The 15,471-nt window shown below is 41.6% G+C and overlaps 1 protein-coding gene across 2 annotated transcripts in view; it reads left to right on the top strand.

Annotated features, from left to right (window-relative positions):
• The window catches only part of afg2a (AFG2 AAA ATPase homolog A), a 294,269-nt gene that overhangs the window by 262,466 nt on the left and 16,332 nt on the right, over positions 1-15,471 (top strand). For both annotated transcript variants that reach the window (XM_062425345.1, XM_062425344.1), the window contains one exon: positions 9,345-9,509. In XM_062425345.1, the coding sequence (XP_062281329.1) occupies positions 9,345-9,509 (165 nt within the window). The remainder of the gene's footprint in view (positions 1-9,344; positions 9,510-15,471) is intronic.

Here is a 15,471-nt window from a genome sequence, read left to right as displayed (position 1 = left end):
AGGCTACAAACATCATGAAGTTTTTTTTTGCCACCAGGCAACAGCCGTTCAAAACATACAATAAAATGTAGGCCTGCACAATAATGTTTTTACAGACACGTTTTGAGTATTTCATGGTGTTAAACTATTGCCAACAGTTGTCAACAGTGTTTTGAAAGGAGTTTGTCACAGATTAGTCATATTTTTACAAACTGAACCAAAACACTGTCCTCAAATAACACCATTAGGTGAAAAATTTAAACATAAACAGATTATATTCTAAAGGACTTGCTTGGCACAGTTGAGGCATTTGAGTTGTTTTGTTATTGTTTCTGGACAGTTTGTAACTCATATGTAGTGAACAATGAAATCTGATTGATTCTTCACATTTTTTTTGCATCTTTTTTCTATTTTACTGTGAAATCTGTAACTTTAATACCGACCATACTTCAAGACACACTAGTGTTTTTGATCTGGACAATGATTAGTTTCCATTCATGACTGTATGCACGTGAATATGCAGAGACACATTTGAGGTAATTTATCACAGTGAACATGATATCTGATTTAACAAGTAATGTGACAGAATCAATGCATTTGTCTTCTTCATTTTGGTGGATTGCCTAAATGTATGTCATACAAGTCCATACAGATGATTTTTAATATTATGCAGAAATGCATGCAAGTACATGGCTGCCTGAAAAATAGGCAAACACGTATTGGTCCTTAAGTACAAGGTGAATCTCAGCCTTGCAGCACTTCCTTTATTTCAAAGCAAAAAGTCTTTCTTTTTTTCCCTCTTTTTTTCCACCACTGTATGACGACAAGGGCTGTCAGAGGAACACAAAGCACTCAGGGTTGCGTGTTAGGAGCCACCTGAATGGCACCAGGCTTAACGAGAGCCCGGCAGGGACCCCGAGGTGGGCCTGGCACCTGCAGTCTGTCTCTGGAGGGAAGTGGGGGCTCTGTGTGTGTGTGTGTGTGGGTGGGTGGTTGGGTGGGATGGTGTAGGCGGGGAATGGGAGGTGTGCATGTGTGTGTGTGTGTGTGTGTTTCTATGTGCTGTCAACAGAAACTGTTATATGCATGCGTGTGAGTTTTTGCATGCATGGACTGTATCTAGGTTGGACAGCAGTTAAGATATAACTGTCAACAGCCAATAATTTAACTTCTGTTAGTCAGTGTGGTCGGTGAGATGGTCACTTGTTGAAACAGAATATATGTATCATCTGAAACCAAGGCTACAATGTCTATGGAGATACTGTATGGGAAGCACAGGGTAATAGTGATAATATGAGATTGAGATTCTTTGCAGATTTTGTGGTTGTGGTAAATAGAAGCATTTATGCCACTTTCAGTTTCCAGTTAGTGTTCAATTAAAGCTTAAATGATTGAACTGAAGTTTTTGAGGCTCACAACAATGTTTATGAATCTGCTAATATTTAAAATATTCAGATATCTGGGTAACTTTTGCATATGGCTGGTTTTGGATTAATTAATTAGCTTATTTTTTTAAACACAAAGATAATCAGGAATCAGTATTTAAACCATGGAACCTCCTTCATATTGGAGCTGGTCAGAATAAATGATTTAACATATAGGCACTAGGAGAATGCAGGTACTGCGTAAGCGAGTGAGACACTAATGATGGTGGCGGTGGTACTGATGACTGTGAGTGATGGATGAGACTTGGGAAAACAATTAAAAGAAGAGTCAGAGGTGAAAATGACAGTTGTTGACCGTTCCTGCCATTTTTATGTGATGCAACAACTCAACCGGGGAGTTTGGAGGGTGCCCACAGGCTGCGGGGCAGCTTATGGAAACCAGACCTGGCAAGTTTACACTGAACGCAAGGCTCCGTAGAATTGAACTGCGAACTGCGGACAGCTCACAGGAAACGCCTCTTTGTAAAGCAAACATACATGTATTTTATGGCAGCCGCTTTACTGCTTTTTTATTTTGGGCTCCAATGAGTCGACATTTCAACATGGCCTCGGTCTCATTTCCTCTGCTTTTCTTCACACCCCCCCCACCACCCCCCCACCTTTTTTTTTTTTTTTTCGGTGGTAGACGACCCTTCCCTCACACACACACTCTGCACACCTATTCCTATCAAAATAGAAGTATAGTTGTAATAGTGCAGCGGCCATTTTTATTGTCGTGGAGGTGTAGTCAGGGGTGGTGGGGGGGGCAGCCGGTCGGGGTTGTTTTGACAGATTCAGGGACTTTATTGCGGCCCCCAGGGCAGCTGTGGGGGTGTGAATGCCTCCCCTCCCACCTCATCTTCCAAACCAGCTCCAAAAGGAGAGCAACACAGCTGCTGCTCCTTCTTCTCCCCCTTCCTCCCCTCGTGTCAGCCCCTTCACCTGGTCTCCATATGATCGTGACCCTCACACACACACACACACACACACACACACAAGCACACGCCATAAAAGGGAAAAGAGGTGTGACATCTAATTCTGTAATGAATGTGCTCAGCAACACCCTCTCTCACACACCTCTATGTGGTCTTGCCAGGTTTGGAGTCTGACTCCTGCTGGGGCCACACATACTAAAAAATAAATTGTGTGAATTCACGACAATGTAGGACAAAAACAAACAACACACTGTGTACGTGTTGAAGGAAAATTTGATTTATTACAACGTGGGTCTTTCTTTCATAGTTTTGGTCATCATCGATCGTGAGAGTAACACAGTGAAATCTTTGGGGCGTTAATCAAAAATGGTGTCCTATATCACGTTGAGACTTGAGACTTGTCCAATGGTGACTTCTGTGGAGCTTTGGCGACATAAAAGAAAGAAGCTGCAACCAAAATTCTGAAACTTTCACAAAATTTGAGAACAAATTCTCACAATGCTATGAACCACATCTACAAATAAACCAATCAGAATACGACACAGAATACACTGACCGGCAAGACATTTCATAACTGCAGTTTAGGGAGAAAATACAGTTGTTGTCCTTAATACGCCCATAGCACATAACAACCAAAAATGTAGGGGAAATGAAAAAAAACGTCTGCAATTGACTCGACATCTGACTTTTTCCACAGCGGTGCAGATGGATGATGTGAGCTGATGACATCATAGCGCTGCTTCACTGCACATTCAGCACAAAATCTGACAGCTTCAAACTGATATAGTGCAATCTGACACCAAGATTTTAATATAGACATCTTGCATTGTGTGACATGACATTTGATAAACTTACACGATTGTGGTTGTTAGCAGGATGCGTACAGTTGTTCTGACGATACTGTAAAACAAAGAAAAATGGTGAAATTATTATACCCAAACTCTGTAAAAACCAATCACATTTACAAACCTACTTCTCTTAAAGTAGTTACACACACGCACAATTAACTGCAGCAAGTAAGGAATTATTGCCGATATTACTAATGATGTTACTGTCGCTTTTAAGTCCAAATAAAGTGGTTTAAAAATGTCACTGTATGATTATCTCACATCTTATCTTATCTTATCACAAATTACTTGACTCATTGCATTTTGTTTTAGCAATGTTGCCTTTTACCCAGATCTCATATGTTATTTTGGTAAGTGCAGTGCAATAATCACTGATTGAAATGATACCCAAAGAAAATAACTGTCCTAATATAAGCATTTATGTAGTATTTAGTGGGCCACCCATGCTGAAATTCTTCTGTCCATTCACCCTTACTTAAAGGTTTTCAACACTGAGTCTCAGTCTGGATAGTGATTCAAATAATAAAAAAAAGATTGAATACAGTTTGGAGATGTTTTCTTCTATAATTAGATGATATTGAGATAATTTCTTTTTTTACTCTATCATGGCAAACAGTCATTTTCTAAGAGCAGAAATCACCTGTTCAAATGGTTTATACCTTGTGTTAAAGCTACAAATCTTGACTTCCTCCTGGCTGTGCAGAGTATGTGGGACAGTAGGGGGTTAACTGCACCAGAGTTATTTGGTTCTTGGACACGGTGGCCTCGCCTGCCGGATGCAAGTTTGACTCAAGGGCAAAATCCAGAGTGAAAGCCTCTCATGTTTTTGACTGGTTGCCAACTCTGCTCTCTCTCTCTCTCTCTCTCTCTCTCTCTCTCTCTCTCTCTCTCTCTCTCTCTCTCTCTCTCTCTCTCTCTCTCTCTCTCTCTCTCTCTCTCTCTCTCTCTCTCTCTCTCTCTCTCTCTCCTTCTATTGCTCGCTCACTTGCTCTCCCCTGTCACTCTCATCCCTCTCTCTCCTCTGTGCTGTCCCCTCCTCTCTCTGATTTACTCTCTCTTTCTCCCTACTCTGTTCCTCCTCTGATCCTCTCCCACATCAAAATCAGGACTGACATAAAGCAGGTCCAGAGTCCCTCTGAGCACAGCACGTCCTCGTCCAAAATTATGTCATCTTTTTTAAAAGATGTGGTGTGCAAAAATTCTTCAGCAGTTAGTATAAACCTGCTGTAGCTACAAGTCAGTGTGGGATTTGAAGGAACTTAAAAACAAAACATATTTGATAACTTGTTTTGTTTGACTTACAGCAGAGAGATGACATGAAGCTTAAGGGTGTTTTGACACACTTTGAGAACTTTTATCTGCACCAACGCCATTTTCTCCAAGTATTTGGTGTGATTTAGTGTGAAAGCTGCTGTTGAATTTGGATGCAGTTTGTGAAATGCTCCAGAAGTCTAGTCAAGTTGAATATGCAGTATTAGTCAGAAGAAAAAAACATGTTATGAAAATATACTGATGAGGCAATAAGCAAGGTTCTTAAGTTCACCTAAGCATGCTTGTATTTCCTCACTTTTTGCACAGTTTTATGACAAAAGTAATATAAATGAATAAACTTCCATGTTATACACAAATATAAATTAAGCTTCTACCTAAAGAGTGTGCAAAATCCTGCAAGATTTTAGCACTAACTACTGTATAAAATTTACCAGCAAAGTAGACTTTCAGAATACCTATAACACCTAAAAGATTGTAGTGGATGCCAACAATTACCAGCATTAAGTCCCTTGTATTAACTTCCAAAATCTGAACTCCAGAGGAAGACCTCTGTGACCTTTCTGTGAGCTTTTGGTTCCCATCGCGCTCTCTGCATTTTTTTGTTTGGCATGTGCTCTGCATAAATCCAGGGTGGCCCATCTCCGAGTCGGTATGACTCACCAAGGCCTCTGAGGATTGCGGACTGACAGGTTAGGAAACCACATGCAGCAAATGCCTTCAGGCAGGGAACAAAGTCAACTCATGTCTCCTCAGGCAAGCCACTCATTCAGCCAGACAACCTGCTATCATTCTGCACATTGGAAAAAAAAACACCAACCAAAAAAAAAGAGTTTTTAAAGAAAATAGATATTTCACCAGATGTGCAGGGAAGAACTTAGTCATCATGTTCAGTATCATGGACCCAGTCTTCCTTGTCTTTTTTTTTTTTTTAGTCTGAGTAACAGAGCAGATCTATTCTTGATTCAGCCACACCGTGTCTAAGCCTCCATCTAAGAATAAGACACCTGAATTGCGGGGGCGTCCGTTTGTAAACAGTTTGTAGTCGGAACGGGTCAGATTGAAGCTGGCCAAGAATGTGCTCAGCAACAACGCTCCAAGGAGAAGATTCCCAGCATTCCTCACTGGTTAGGGAGAGGTACCGGCCTTCGCAGATAGGAAGTCGTCTGTCATTAGGGGGTAATCACTTCTAGAGGAGGCTTGCAATGCCTGGAATGATTACTGCAGTGAAACTTGGCGCAGAGAGAGAGCGGATGAGGTTTTTTTTTTTTTTTTTTTTTCTCCTCTCCTGTCTTTTTGTTTTCTCTTCTTGTGTGTTTTGATCAGCCTGACTGATCCAGCCTAGGCCTCACTTGTTTTTCAAAACTTTCTCACCGTCGTCCAGTGCTTAATTTTGCCCTGCAGGGGAGTCCACGCTGCGTATTCACCCAGCTTTTGTGGCATAGAAATGGTGCCGTGTTGACTTAAAGCTAGTTAGTATTTCTTACCTAGGGGCATTTCTAATTACTAATGGCTCATGTGTAATGATGCCTATCATGTCAGTGGTGCAACAAGGTGGATGCAATCCGTCATGCAGACTTGTGTTAAGAAAAACAGAGACTGCGTTTTGTTGATGGTGGCTTGCTGTCTCCCACGCCACTTATCAGTGTTTGTTTGTATGGTTTTAGTCCTGTGGTCCTTTCAAGTGGGCTGTCTGGGTCCCTTGGTCTGGATGTTTTTGTCCTCTCCTGTCTTTCTTCCACCCCCTCCCTCCCTCCCTCCCACCCTCCCCATTCTCTTGCCTACTGCCAGTCGAGCCAAGACTTCAGGTGGAATGATGCCGTTACGAAAAAGAGCCCGTCAACGCTTGCCCGGCATGCCAAGCCAAGTATTTGTCTTTCGGGGTCCCCCCCTTACCTCTCCCCCCCACCCCTCCCCTCGCCCTCCTCCTCCTCCTCCTCTCCTACCCCCACCCCGAGATCCTTGAGAACAGGAAGTGTATCTTGTTAAGTGATGGATGGGCCCCCTGCTCTTGCTGAGAGGAAAGGGGGAAAAAAGCCTTTCTTTCCCTCCAGGGCAGTCAGATGAGTTTAGCAGTCTCAAAGCTGAGGGTCGGCTCTGCTTTTTGGGAGCGCCTTGGAACCCTTGGAGCATGAGCGCCTGGAAGCCACGGGCACTTCTCCATTATGTGTGTGGAGAGAATTAACGACTGATAAAGTAGCAGGCGGCATTTTTGCAAAAGAAAAAAAAAAATCCTATCAGAATTTTTTTTTTAAAGCAAGTCAAAGAGTGTTTACTAGAATGGTTTGCATGCATGCTTGTGTATATGCATTTGTTTTTCATTGTGCATGGGAGTGTGTCTGTTTATATGTGTGTTTGTGTGTGTGTGTGTTATTTAACCGGGGGTCAGCAGGTTTGTGTTGGCACGCAGCCGTCAGACCGCTCCAGGGAGAGCAACTCAGGAAGTGTCCCTGGCACGTCCTCTGCATAGTGCAATACGCACTGCCGCGACTGGCTCGACCTGCTGTGACAACCACAGACTGCAATCCCCGCTGCACCCGCCTCACCTCTGCACACACCAGCCTACAATACCCGCCAACCTGTGGGAAGGGCTATGACAACAAACTCACATGTGTTTGTTTTATTGTTGTTTTGCCAGACGCATCCTATCAACTTCCCCAAAGTCTTGAGCCCGCATGACTTTAATTCAATACAGCAACCCTCAAACACGCCATCCATCCATCATTCAGCAAGTCTGTCAAACAGCCACTTTTCTCCACGGTGACGTTATTCCTCTTTCGTTTTATACCCTTGGTTTGTCACCTACGGCCAGACCATCTCCTCAAACGAGTGGAAGAATCCAGAGACCTGAAAAACAAGAACATTTCCTCTCATGATCCATTGCCCCTTTGTCAGCCCACGGCTCTGTTGTGGTTACCTAAGGGTAGCTACTAATGTTTGTCTCCAGTTTCCATCCTCTCATGTTCCACATACATACACAGGAACACAACAAAGCAACAGATAAAAGGCAGGAAAACTGTCCATCGCCCCAGTAAATGGAAATTGGTTATCCAGAGGGGAAATAAAGAAAACCATTAAAGAAAAACTCTTCAATTTGCATCCGGTACTCTTTCCAAGCAGATGGACTTAAAATGTAACAAGGCAAAAAAAACAACCCAAAAACATTTGATGTTTTATATTTTAGTACCTCCAGTGTCGGGCTGCTCAAGGTTCTATGATTGTGCTGAGTGTTACTATTATTCAATTTTTTTTTTTACTTTGAAAACGGCTTTTGACACAACAGTCTCACCTCCAGGTCATTTTAGTAGCTGTTCACGACCTTTTGGTTTTATTACACGGTCTTTATCAGCAGACGGAGTTTGCTTGGTGTCAAGGAATAGTAAATGTTCAAATTTCCAATTTAATTTCAAAGTTCAATCTTAAATTTGGGAACAGCAGTTGACAAATAAGGTCAGCTCATGTACCATTTAATGTCATGTTCTTCATCATTTTCATTGTAATTGTAACATTGTGGATTTTTAGAACTATCCAATTCATCATTCAGTCTATAAAATGCTAGAAAATGGTGACAAATGGCCATTATAATTATCTGGAGCCCAGATTCACATGTTTAATTCTTTTTTTTTGTCTGGTTAGCTGTTTAAAACCCAAAAAGATTCACTTTACAGAGGTATAAAACAGAGAAAAGTAGCACATCTTCACATTTGAGAGGCTGCGATCGGTGAACGTGCAGCAATTTTGCTTTATAAATGACTAACAATTAATAGATTATCCAAATTGTCAAACAGGATCACATACTGTAAATGTTCTATGTATATAAAAGAAACAAGGCTGTCAGACGCAGGAGATTTGTGTTGTATGCAGAAGAGCGGGAATAGCAGTGTGATGACTATGTAAACAAGAGTTCAAAGGCTGCTGGTCCAGTCCCTCCAACCCTCACTGATCACTCCTGACGTGACCTCCTGCATGGCTTGCGTCTGCGTGTGTCTCCTGCCTCGTCTCCACTGGCCGGGGTTTAGCCCCGCTGTGGCCTGTCTGGCCCAAAGCCAGGGGCTCCACTGTCTTTACAACCAGGCTCCAATGAGTCTTGGGAGAAGAACAACAATGAAACTGTCAGTTCCAGTTGATGTTTGTTTTTATGCTGATTTTTCCGTTCCAGTGCTGAAATTAAATGCAAATTCACTGCGAGAGAAATGCGTTATATTGTTTTAAAAATCCCACCGTTCTTCAGTTTAGCTGGCTGGTCAAATGGATATGCAACCCAAACCTAACAATACTGCACCATACCACTGCTTGTCACGGCCTGGCTGAGGGGAGCGACTGGAGACAGGGCATACTCGTCTGTCCGTCTGCCTGTCTGTGTTTGAGAGGCGCCTGCCACTTAATGACGTCTGACAAGCGAGACAGCAACGGCTTTGGGTACTCAAGGACTGTTTTGGGGTCACAGAGATGTGATCTGTAGGAAGTGGAAGGTTTATCAGATAACGTCAACATTGTCTCCACGCTGCCTGCTGGAAGTGGAAAACTTAAATTTCACAGTTTTGATTTGAGGCATTTAGTTCATGGTCTTTTCTAGAAAGGCGTACAATTCACACAAGATCGGAGTAAGCTATAGTCCTTAGATCTTGTCTCACTGCAAGGAAGCATGAAAGGAGGTCAAAGGTCAGACCCATTGTGTCTTTACATTACTTTGTAGCTGAGGAGTGGAATGTTTTGAATTAAAGATTTATATTTCACTTGATTTTAGTATGTGTTACCTAAAGCAAGCCAAAGAAGTTGCATCTATGCTAGATATTGATGTGTAAGCATTAACCAAACAGACTTGTGTGTGACTATTTGTGAAATATGACAGTGAAACAGACGCTGAGTGTCTTCTTTCCGTCCCACAGGCTCTGATGCGTCCAGGTCGCCTCGACCGAATCGTCTACGTGCCCCTGCCAGATGCTCCAACCCGACGGGAAATATTTTCCCTCCAATTTCGTCACATGCCAGTGGTTGAAGATGTGTCTCTTGACGACCTGGTGACTCGGACAAACAAGTATTCTGGAGCGGAGGTGAGTCATGTTTTCTCAGTCGAGATACATTTGGGATGAGTTTGCAACAGGAAAAGCAAAGTTTCAGTTTGTTAACATAGAAGCAGTGACCATGACAATATGGGAAATAAATATCCCTGCTTCCCTATAACGACAGAAATGCCACCAAAGGATATTTATGAAATGAAAGATGCCTGAGTTCTTCATAAAAAGAGAAAATACAGTCAGTTGCATAAATAAAGTTTTAAGGATCAACTTTAATAAACCTGTCATTGATTTCAAGGAGCTCTGTGAAATGTCCTCTGCAAAGGTTTAAGCAAAAATGTCTTCATATTTTTGAAATTAGCAGAAAAATAACTCCACCGTGAACAAATATCTGACTGTAAAACAAGTATTAAAACAAATTTTACACGGAGAAGTGTCATGTGTTCTTAATACTTATCCAGCAGCTTGCCTTAAGTCCAACTCCATTTTTAAAGATTATCTGGCCTACTTAGATGTGCATAGTTTTTAGATTGTTTTGATTCTTGATACAACAAGTTTTTCTTTCTCAACAGATGTTAGGATTTGAGTGTGACAACCATGCCGTTCACTTTTCAGACATCCGTGTCAGCTCGGCCTGAAAAACAGGCTGAATATCTTTCAAAGACAAGAGCAGTTACATTGAAACAGGTTTAATGGAGGTGACTGTTGACCTTTTGATTAGGAAATAATATGATTTAATCATCCTAACATAAATGATGATGACTTTTTTTGCACTGAGGAAGTAAAAACATCCCATACGAAGGCTCTCATTTTAAAACATACCATCTAACATTACAAAGCCTTTCACAATAGAAGCAGTATGTGTGTCAATGTGACCTAAAGCCTTCAAATATTCATTTTCAGGAGCTCCACTGGGGTTTTTGGGGAAATCAGTGGGAAGAGCCTTACATTCCCTTGCTTGTCACTACCCAGATTTTCATTACAGGTCCGGGAATTCTGATTTAACAAGGCAGCCGTCTTCAACCTTTTGGCTACCGCTGACCCCCAAATACCACTTTTTTTTTTCTTTCTTTTTTTTCCAAAAAAGACAAGACTGTGGCCCGCAGAGAGATGTTACTGTGCCTTCCATGATGTCTATGTGGAGTCTGCACTGTGTCACAGAGCGCACTCGTGATCTCACAGCGGACTGGGAGTAATCGCACAAACACTCCTTTGTATGACAAATTTGTCTCTCTGCATTTGTCGGCCGCGTGATTCACATTGTCTCGAGCAGAGAAATTGCAACCGTCCTCCCAAGACACAAATAACTCAGTAACTGCAAAAGACTGCGCCGTTTTGAAAAGATTAGCCACTTTTCTTTTCTTTTCTTTTTTTTTTTGCAAATTAACTAATTTCCTTACTGATTAACTCATTTTCCTAACTGGATCTGGTAAACACTCCTTTGTTGAATTTCTGTCTATCTCTTGTCTTGTTCTTTGTCAGAGAAATCTTTGTCTTTGACTTTCAACGTGACTCCTTGTTCATACACCATTCCCCAAAGATGTACAGTATATCCTTCCCCCTGAATGTAAATCTCCACCACATATTTAAACTTCAAGGGTCACGGACATGATAGAAATGTCACGCAGGTCTTCTGGCAGGCTCAGTAAATAACCGTTTTTAAGTGATTCAGATGCTAGCGTGCCTTGGCAGGCTGTGAAAACACAGATTTCATTGTTTTCCCAGTCAAGCTCTCTGTGTGACATGTTTGTGAGCACTGCCGTGTACTGAAGAATCTGTGATATGTTGTTTCTTTAGTTTGCCTGAGATAGTGCAGGACGCAACTTTGTTTTGATCTCAACACAGAAAGCTCCTTTAAGGCCCAGAGAGGGAACCAGCACACCCATAAAGACCTTTAGTTTGATGTGAAACAGAGAAAGGTAATGCTTGAATGCACCAATCAGTATTTAAAGCAATCTATCAATTATATTATTGCTTATTTAATTACATTAAATAACATAGAAATACTTGAGGTTTACAGCCATATTTTCAGATGCTTTAACATGTAGAAACACATGAAGATCAGTTTCCCTTTCAAACAAGCTCAGAAAACCCTTTATCAGTTATAAAATCAAGTGATCAGGACAGCGAGGTGTTGAGGTGTTGAGGTGTTTCCGTCTTTCCCATTTGACATAATGATCCTCTCGAGTGCAGTTTGAGTTTATCTATAGGTCCTCCTCATATCCTGAAAGTATACGCTCTCTCCGTGATTCCTGACTAGGCAGCCCCCACCCAAAAAAAGCAGCCTAAAGCAGGCGTACACCTGGAGGAGGTATGCAGTTAGAAACCAATCCCCCACTATCAGGTGTTGTGTTTGACATCGGGGTTTCTGGGATAGTGTCTCATCTGTGGAATGGAGGTTTGCAGTCACTTGCCATTGAGCTCTTGAAACCTTACAAAAATTCAAAGACATGCCACAGTCAAGCTGATAAGAGTGCGTTGGTGGGAGGGGGGGCGGGGGGGCTGAGTCTCACCTGTGTACGTATTATATTTTACATACCAACGCTATAGATCACATTAGATTAGATGAAACTTTAAACTTCCCTGATCACTGAGGGGAAGTTTGGGAGAAAACAGGATACAGATAACAGAGCAATACAGTACTGAAGATAGTGCAGCGTTTACAAGGAAAAAAAGAGGATCGAGGGACAAATAAAACAAAATCGGCAAGTAAATAAACACACTGGACGTGACGGCTGATTGGTCACACGCTGCAGGCAGGAGGTTTGATGTTTTAAAGTCACAGCGATGGCTTATGCACTTTGTCATTCTAATGGGTAATATATGTTTTAGCACCAAAGAGACAGCATTGTGTAGTTTTTAGTTTGATCAATACAAAAAATAGGAGATTTCTTTTTTTTTTTATCAGGATGTTATGCCCACATAGACAGAAGTTGTAGTGTTTCCTTCTGCAGGAAAACACCAATAACCACAATTTACCTCTTTTGCAATGTTGACCACTCTGAAAATGCTTGCAGTCATAGAGGGCCAATGATGTGAGTTCCTCTGGCTCAAAACAGAGCAGGAAAAACATAAATTGTAGTGTTTGCTTGTTTTTTAAAATTCAATTTTAACCCAGATTTATGTATTTGGGTTTTTAATCCATGTGTTAAATAAACACAGATAATTCTCAGACTGTATTTTGAATAATAAAAACTAACTTTTCACATCAAATGAAAAGTGTATTTGAAGTAGTTATCATCACGAGGACGTAGCTGCTGAGATAATTAAGAAGATGACGGTATCATTTACAGGAAAGAAATGTCATGACATGTGATTCCTTTGACCCGGTGACTTAACACATAATAAATAACACTTCTGATCATCTGTTGATGCTCCCAAACCAGTTTTGGCATGCAGCAGATATTATTACATACGCTGTTATGCAATGTTATTTTTGCACTTGAGAAGTATATCCTGGATGTTTTCACATTTTTCTGCCAACACCGTGACAAGCTTGCGCACATCTTATACCAGTTAAAAACATATTGTACAGAGAGGAATGAGCAGGATTGCTTTGGAGTGGACATTTTCGAGTAGCTGAACCTCTCTGCCTGAGTGTGACAGAGCATTGAGCCATTATATTTGACTTGGCACACTAACTGGTAATGCAGTAGGCAGCTGGGTGAGCCGCAGCCGACGAGCATCGGTCAGCCGTGCGTCAAGCTAACGCTGCCAGTGAGCGAGCTGGACTAGTGTGGGCTCATAAATCAACAGTTAGATGCTTATTGAAGCTAGAGGCCACAAAGTGGAGTCCAGTTTCAATGTTCATATCATGCACAGTGTCGCTGTATTGCTCGCCCTCTCTCTTGATCATTCTGACTTCACTGTACTGCCACAGTGGCAGGCGCCTCTCAAACACATGTGAGTGCTTTGCTGTCGTGTGACAAATCTGCTGTCACCTGCAGCTGGTGTCATCATGAAGGTTGAAAAGTAGTTGTAGCCACACTTCCTGATAGACAACATTCAGTTGCAGTCTGCTTTATTGATTGCTTACCTGTAAATTAACACATATTAGCAATATTCTTCCATTTTGTTGGTTGTTTATTTCAATATTTGTTGTTTCCAGGACATATTTCACTTTATAAGGCTTGAAACAGTCTTATTATGTGGTAAGAATATACTTTGTCATTTGTTTGACTGACTGGTAATATGATTAAAAAGACTAGGGGAGTAAAAGTTATACATACACCTGACGCTCTGCAACTAGTCACATCACATTGTTAACAAGTTTTGTCACAAACCTGTAGCCATGCCTGAAACAACATGAGAAAGTTATCTTTAATTAATTATGGCAGCTGTATGATTGTCACTTTTTTGTTGCTATTGGTGTTAAAAGTCGTTCATGACATGTGATTGGCAGTCAGACTTTTTTAGCATACTTATTGACAAAGGGACTGGGCACATACAGTATTAAACAATGACATAATAGCCCTGCAACAACAACAATGGTGAAGCTTATATTTATGATTAAGATGTTGAACTGTAGTCTTTGAGGACTTTGTCACCATGTTGTATTGCATTGCATCACAGTGTATGTTTGTAAACGATATTGCATACTTCAGGTAATATTCCAATCATTTCACTAAGAAGTCAGTCTAATCTTGAGCACAGGTGTTATTTTTCATTATCACCCTGCTCCATGCTCACACAGCTCCATTCATTCACACCTGGAGGCTAGCCAGTACAACCACAGTCTTATCTGTTGGCCACTGACATGAAAGCAGTTGAAACAACACCTCAAGTTGAAGCTCAACTCAAGTTTTCAAGTCCCCGCCCAAATTTATCACCTGTCACCTGGTCACAAGCCCTTTTTTGTTTTACTTTTAATCCACCTCTGCCTTAAATTTTGACATAAATTTAGATCCTCTATTCTATAATTGTGTTTCTTCCAGAGTACTGTGACATCTCTGCTATGAAAACTTGAGTACAAGAAGAGAGGATTGATTACTTGTTTGATGGCGCTTACTGTAAAGGTGATGCACGAATGTGTGGGCATTGAGCTCGTTTCAGTCCTCAGTCTTGGCAGTCTGAATACCTGAAGCTTTGACTTTAATTACATTCCTTAGATTTCAGACTTGTATTAGAGGAAGGTGAGGAAGGTGAGGCAGGGTCGGCGAGGAAGGGGGTGGGGTGGGGTGGGGGTGTGGGGGTCGGGTGTTACGCTGGAGGACGGCAGATGTCAGTTCAGCTAGAAGCTTGTTAAAATCACCTGTCTTCCTACCTGCCTGGAGTGACATCTGGTTTCCCAACCCTCACCTTCCCCACTAAACCCTTCACTGACACACACACACACACACACACACACACACACACACACACACACACACGCACTTTTAACTCACGCTCAGCAAAGAAAATTGCTGCCGGCTCTCCTTCCTCACCTCTGCCATCACTCCTCTAAACAGAAGCAACATTTGATACTGTAATCGCAGTGTTGTCACGAAGAAGAAGGGCTTAACTTGCTCCTGGAGGAAGGTGTGATGCTACTTTACTTCTCTCTCTCTCTCCCTCTCTCTCTCTCTCTCTCTCTCTCTCTCTCTCTCTCTCTCTCTCTCTCTCTCTCTCTCTCTCTCTCTCTCTCTCTCTTCTCTTTTTTTTTTTTTCTATTTACGATCAAGCCCTGACAGGAGAAGACCTGGAGGATTTATTGCAACCTGTCACTTGCACCGAGTCAGATCCAGGTCTTATTTGTAGCCTTGCTCAAAAAACTGAAGCTCTATCAGGTTTCAATACAGCCCTTTTTTTTATTAAGAGATTTCATTAGGGGTGGGGATGTTTTATTTTTTGCTTTTATATGGCTGATAATATTGGAGCAAATGCTTAATCACACAGATGTATTATAACACAGTTTTATTTAATCACCACTGGTTCATTAGCAAGTCTCAAAATGTGGTGAAGTTCATCTCATTTGAGTTTGACCTAAACAAAACGGTGACAGAACTCAGTTTTGAACATA

Source organism: Scomber scombrus, chromosome 9, assembly GCF_963691925.1.
Source record: "Scomber scombrus chromosome 9, fScoSco1.1, whole genome shotgun sequence".
Taxonomy (NCBI): domain Eukaryota; kingdom Metazoa; phylum Chordata; class Actinopteri; order Scombriformes; family Scombridae; genus Scomber; species Scomber scombrus.
This window is presented reverse-complemented; position numbering and strand designations above follow the sequence as displayed.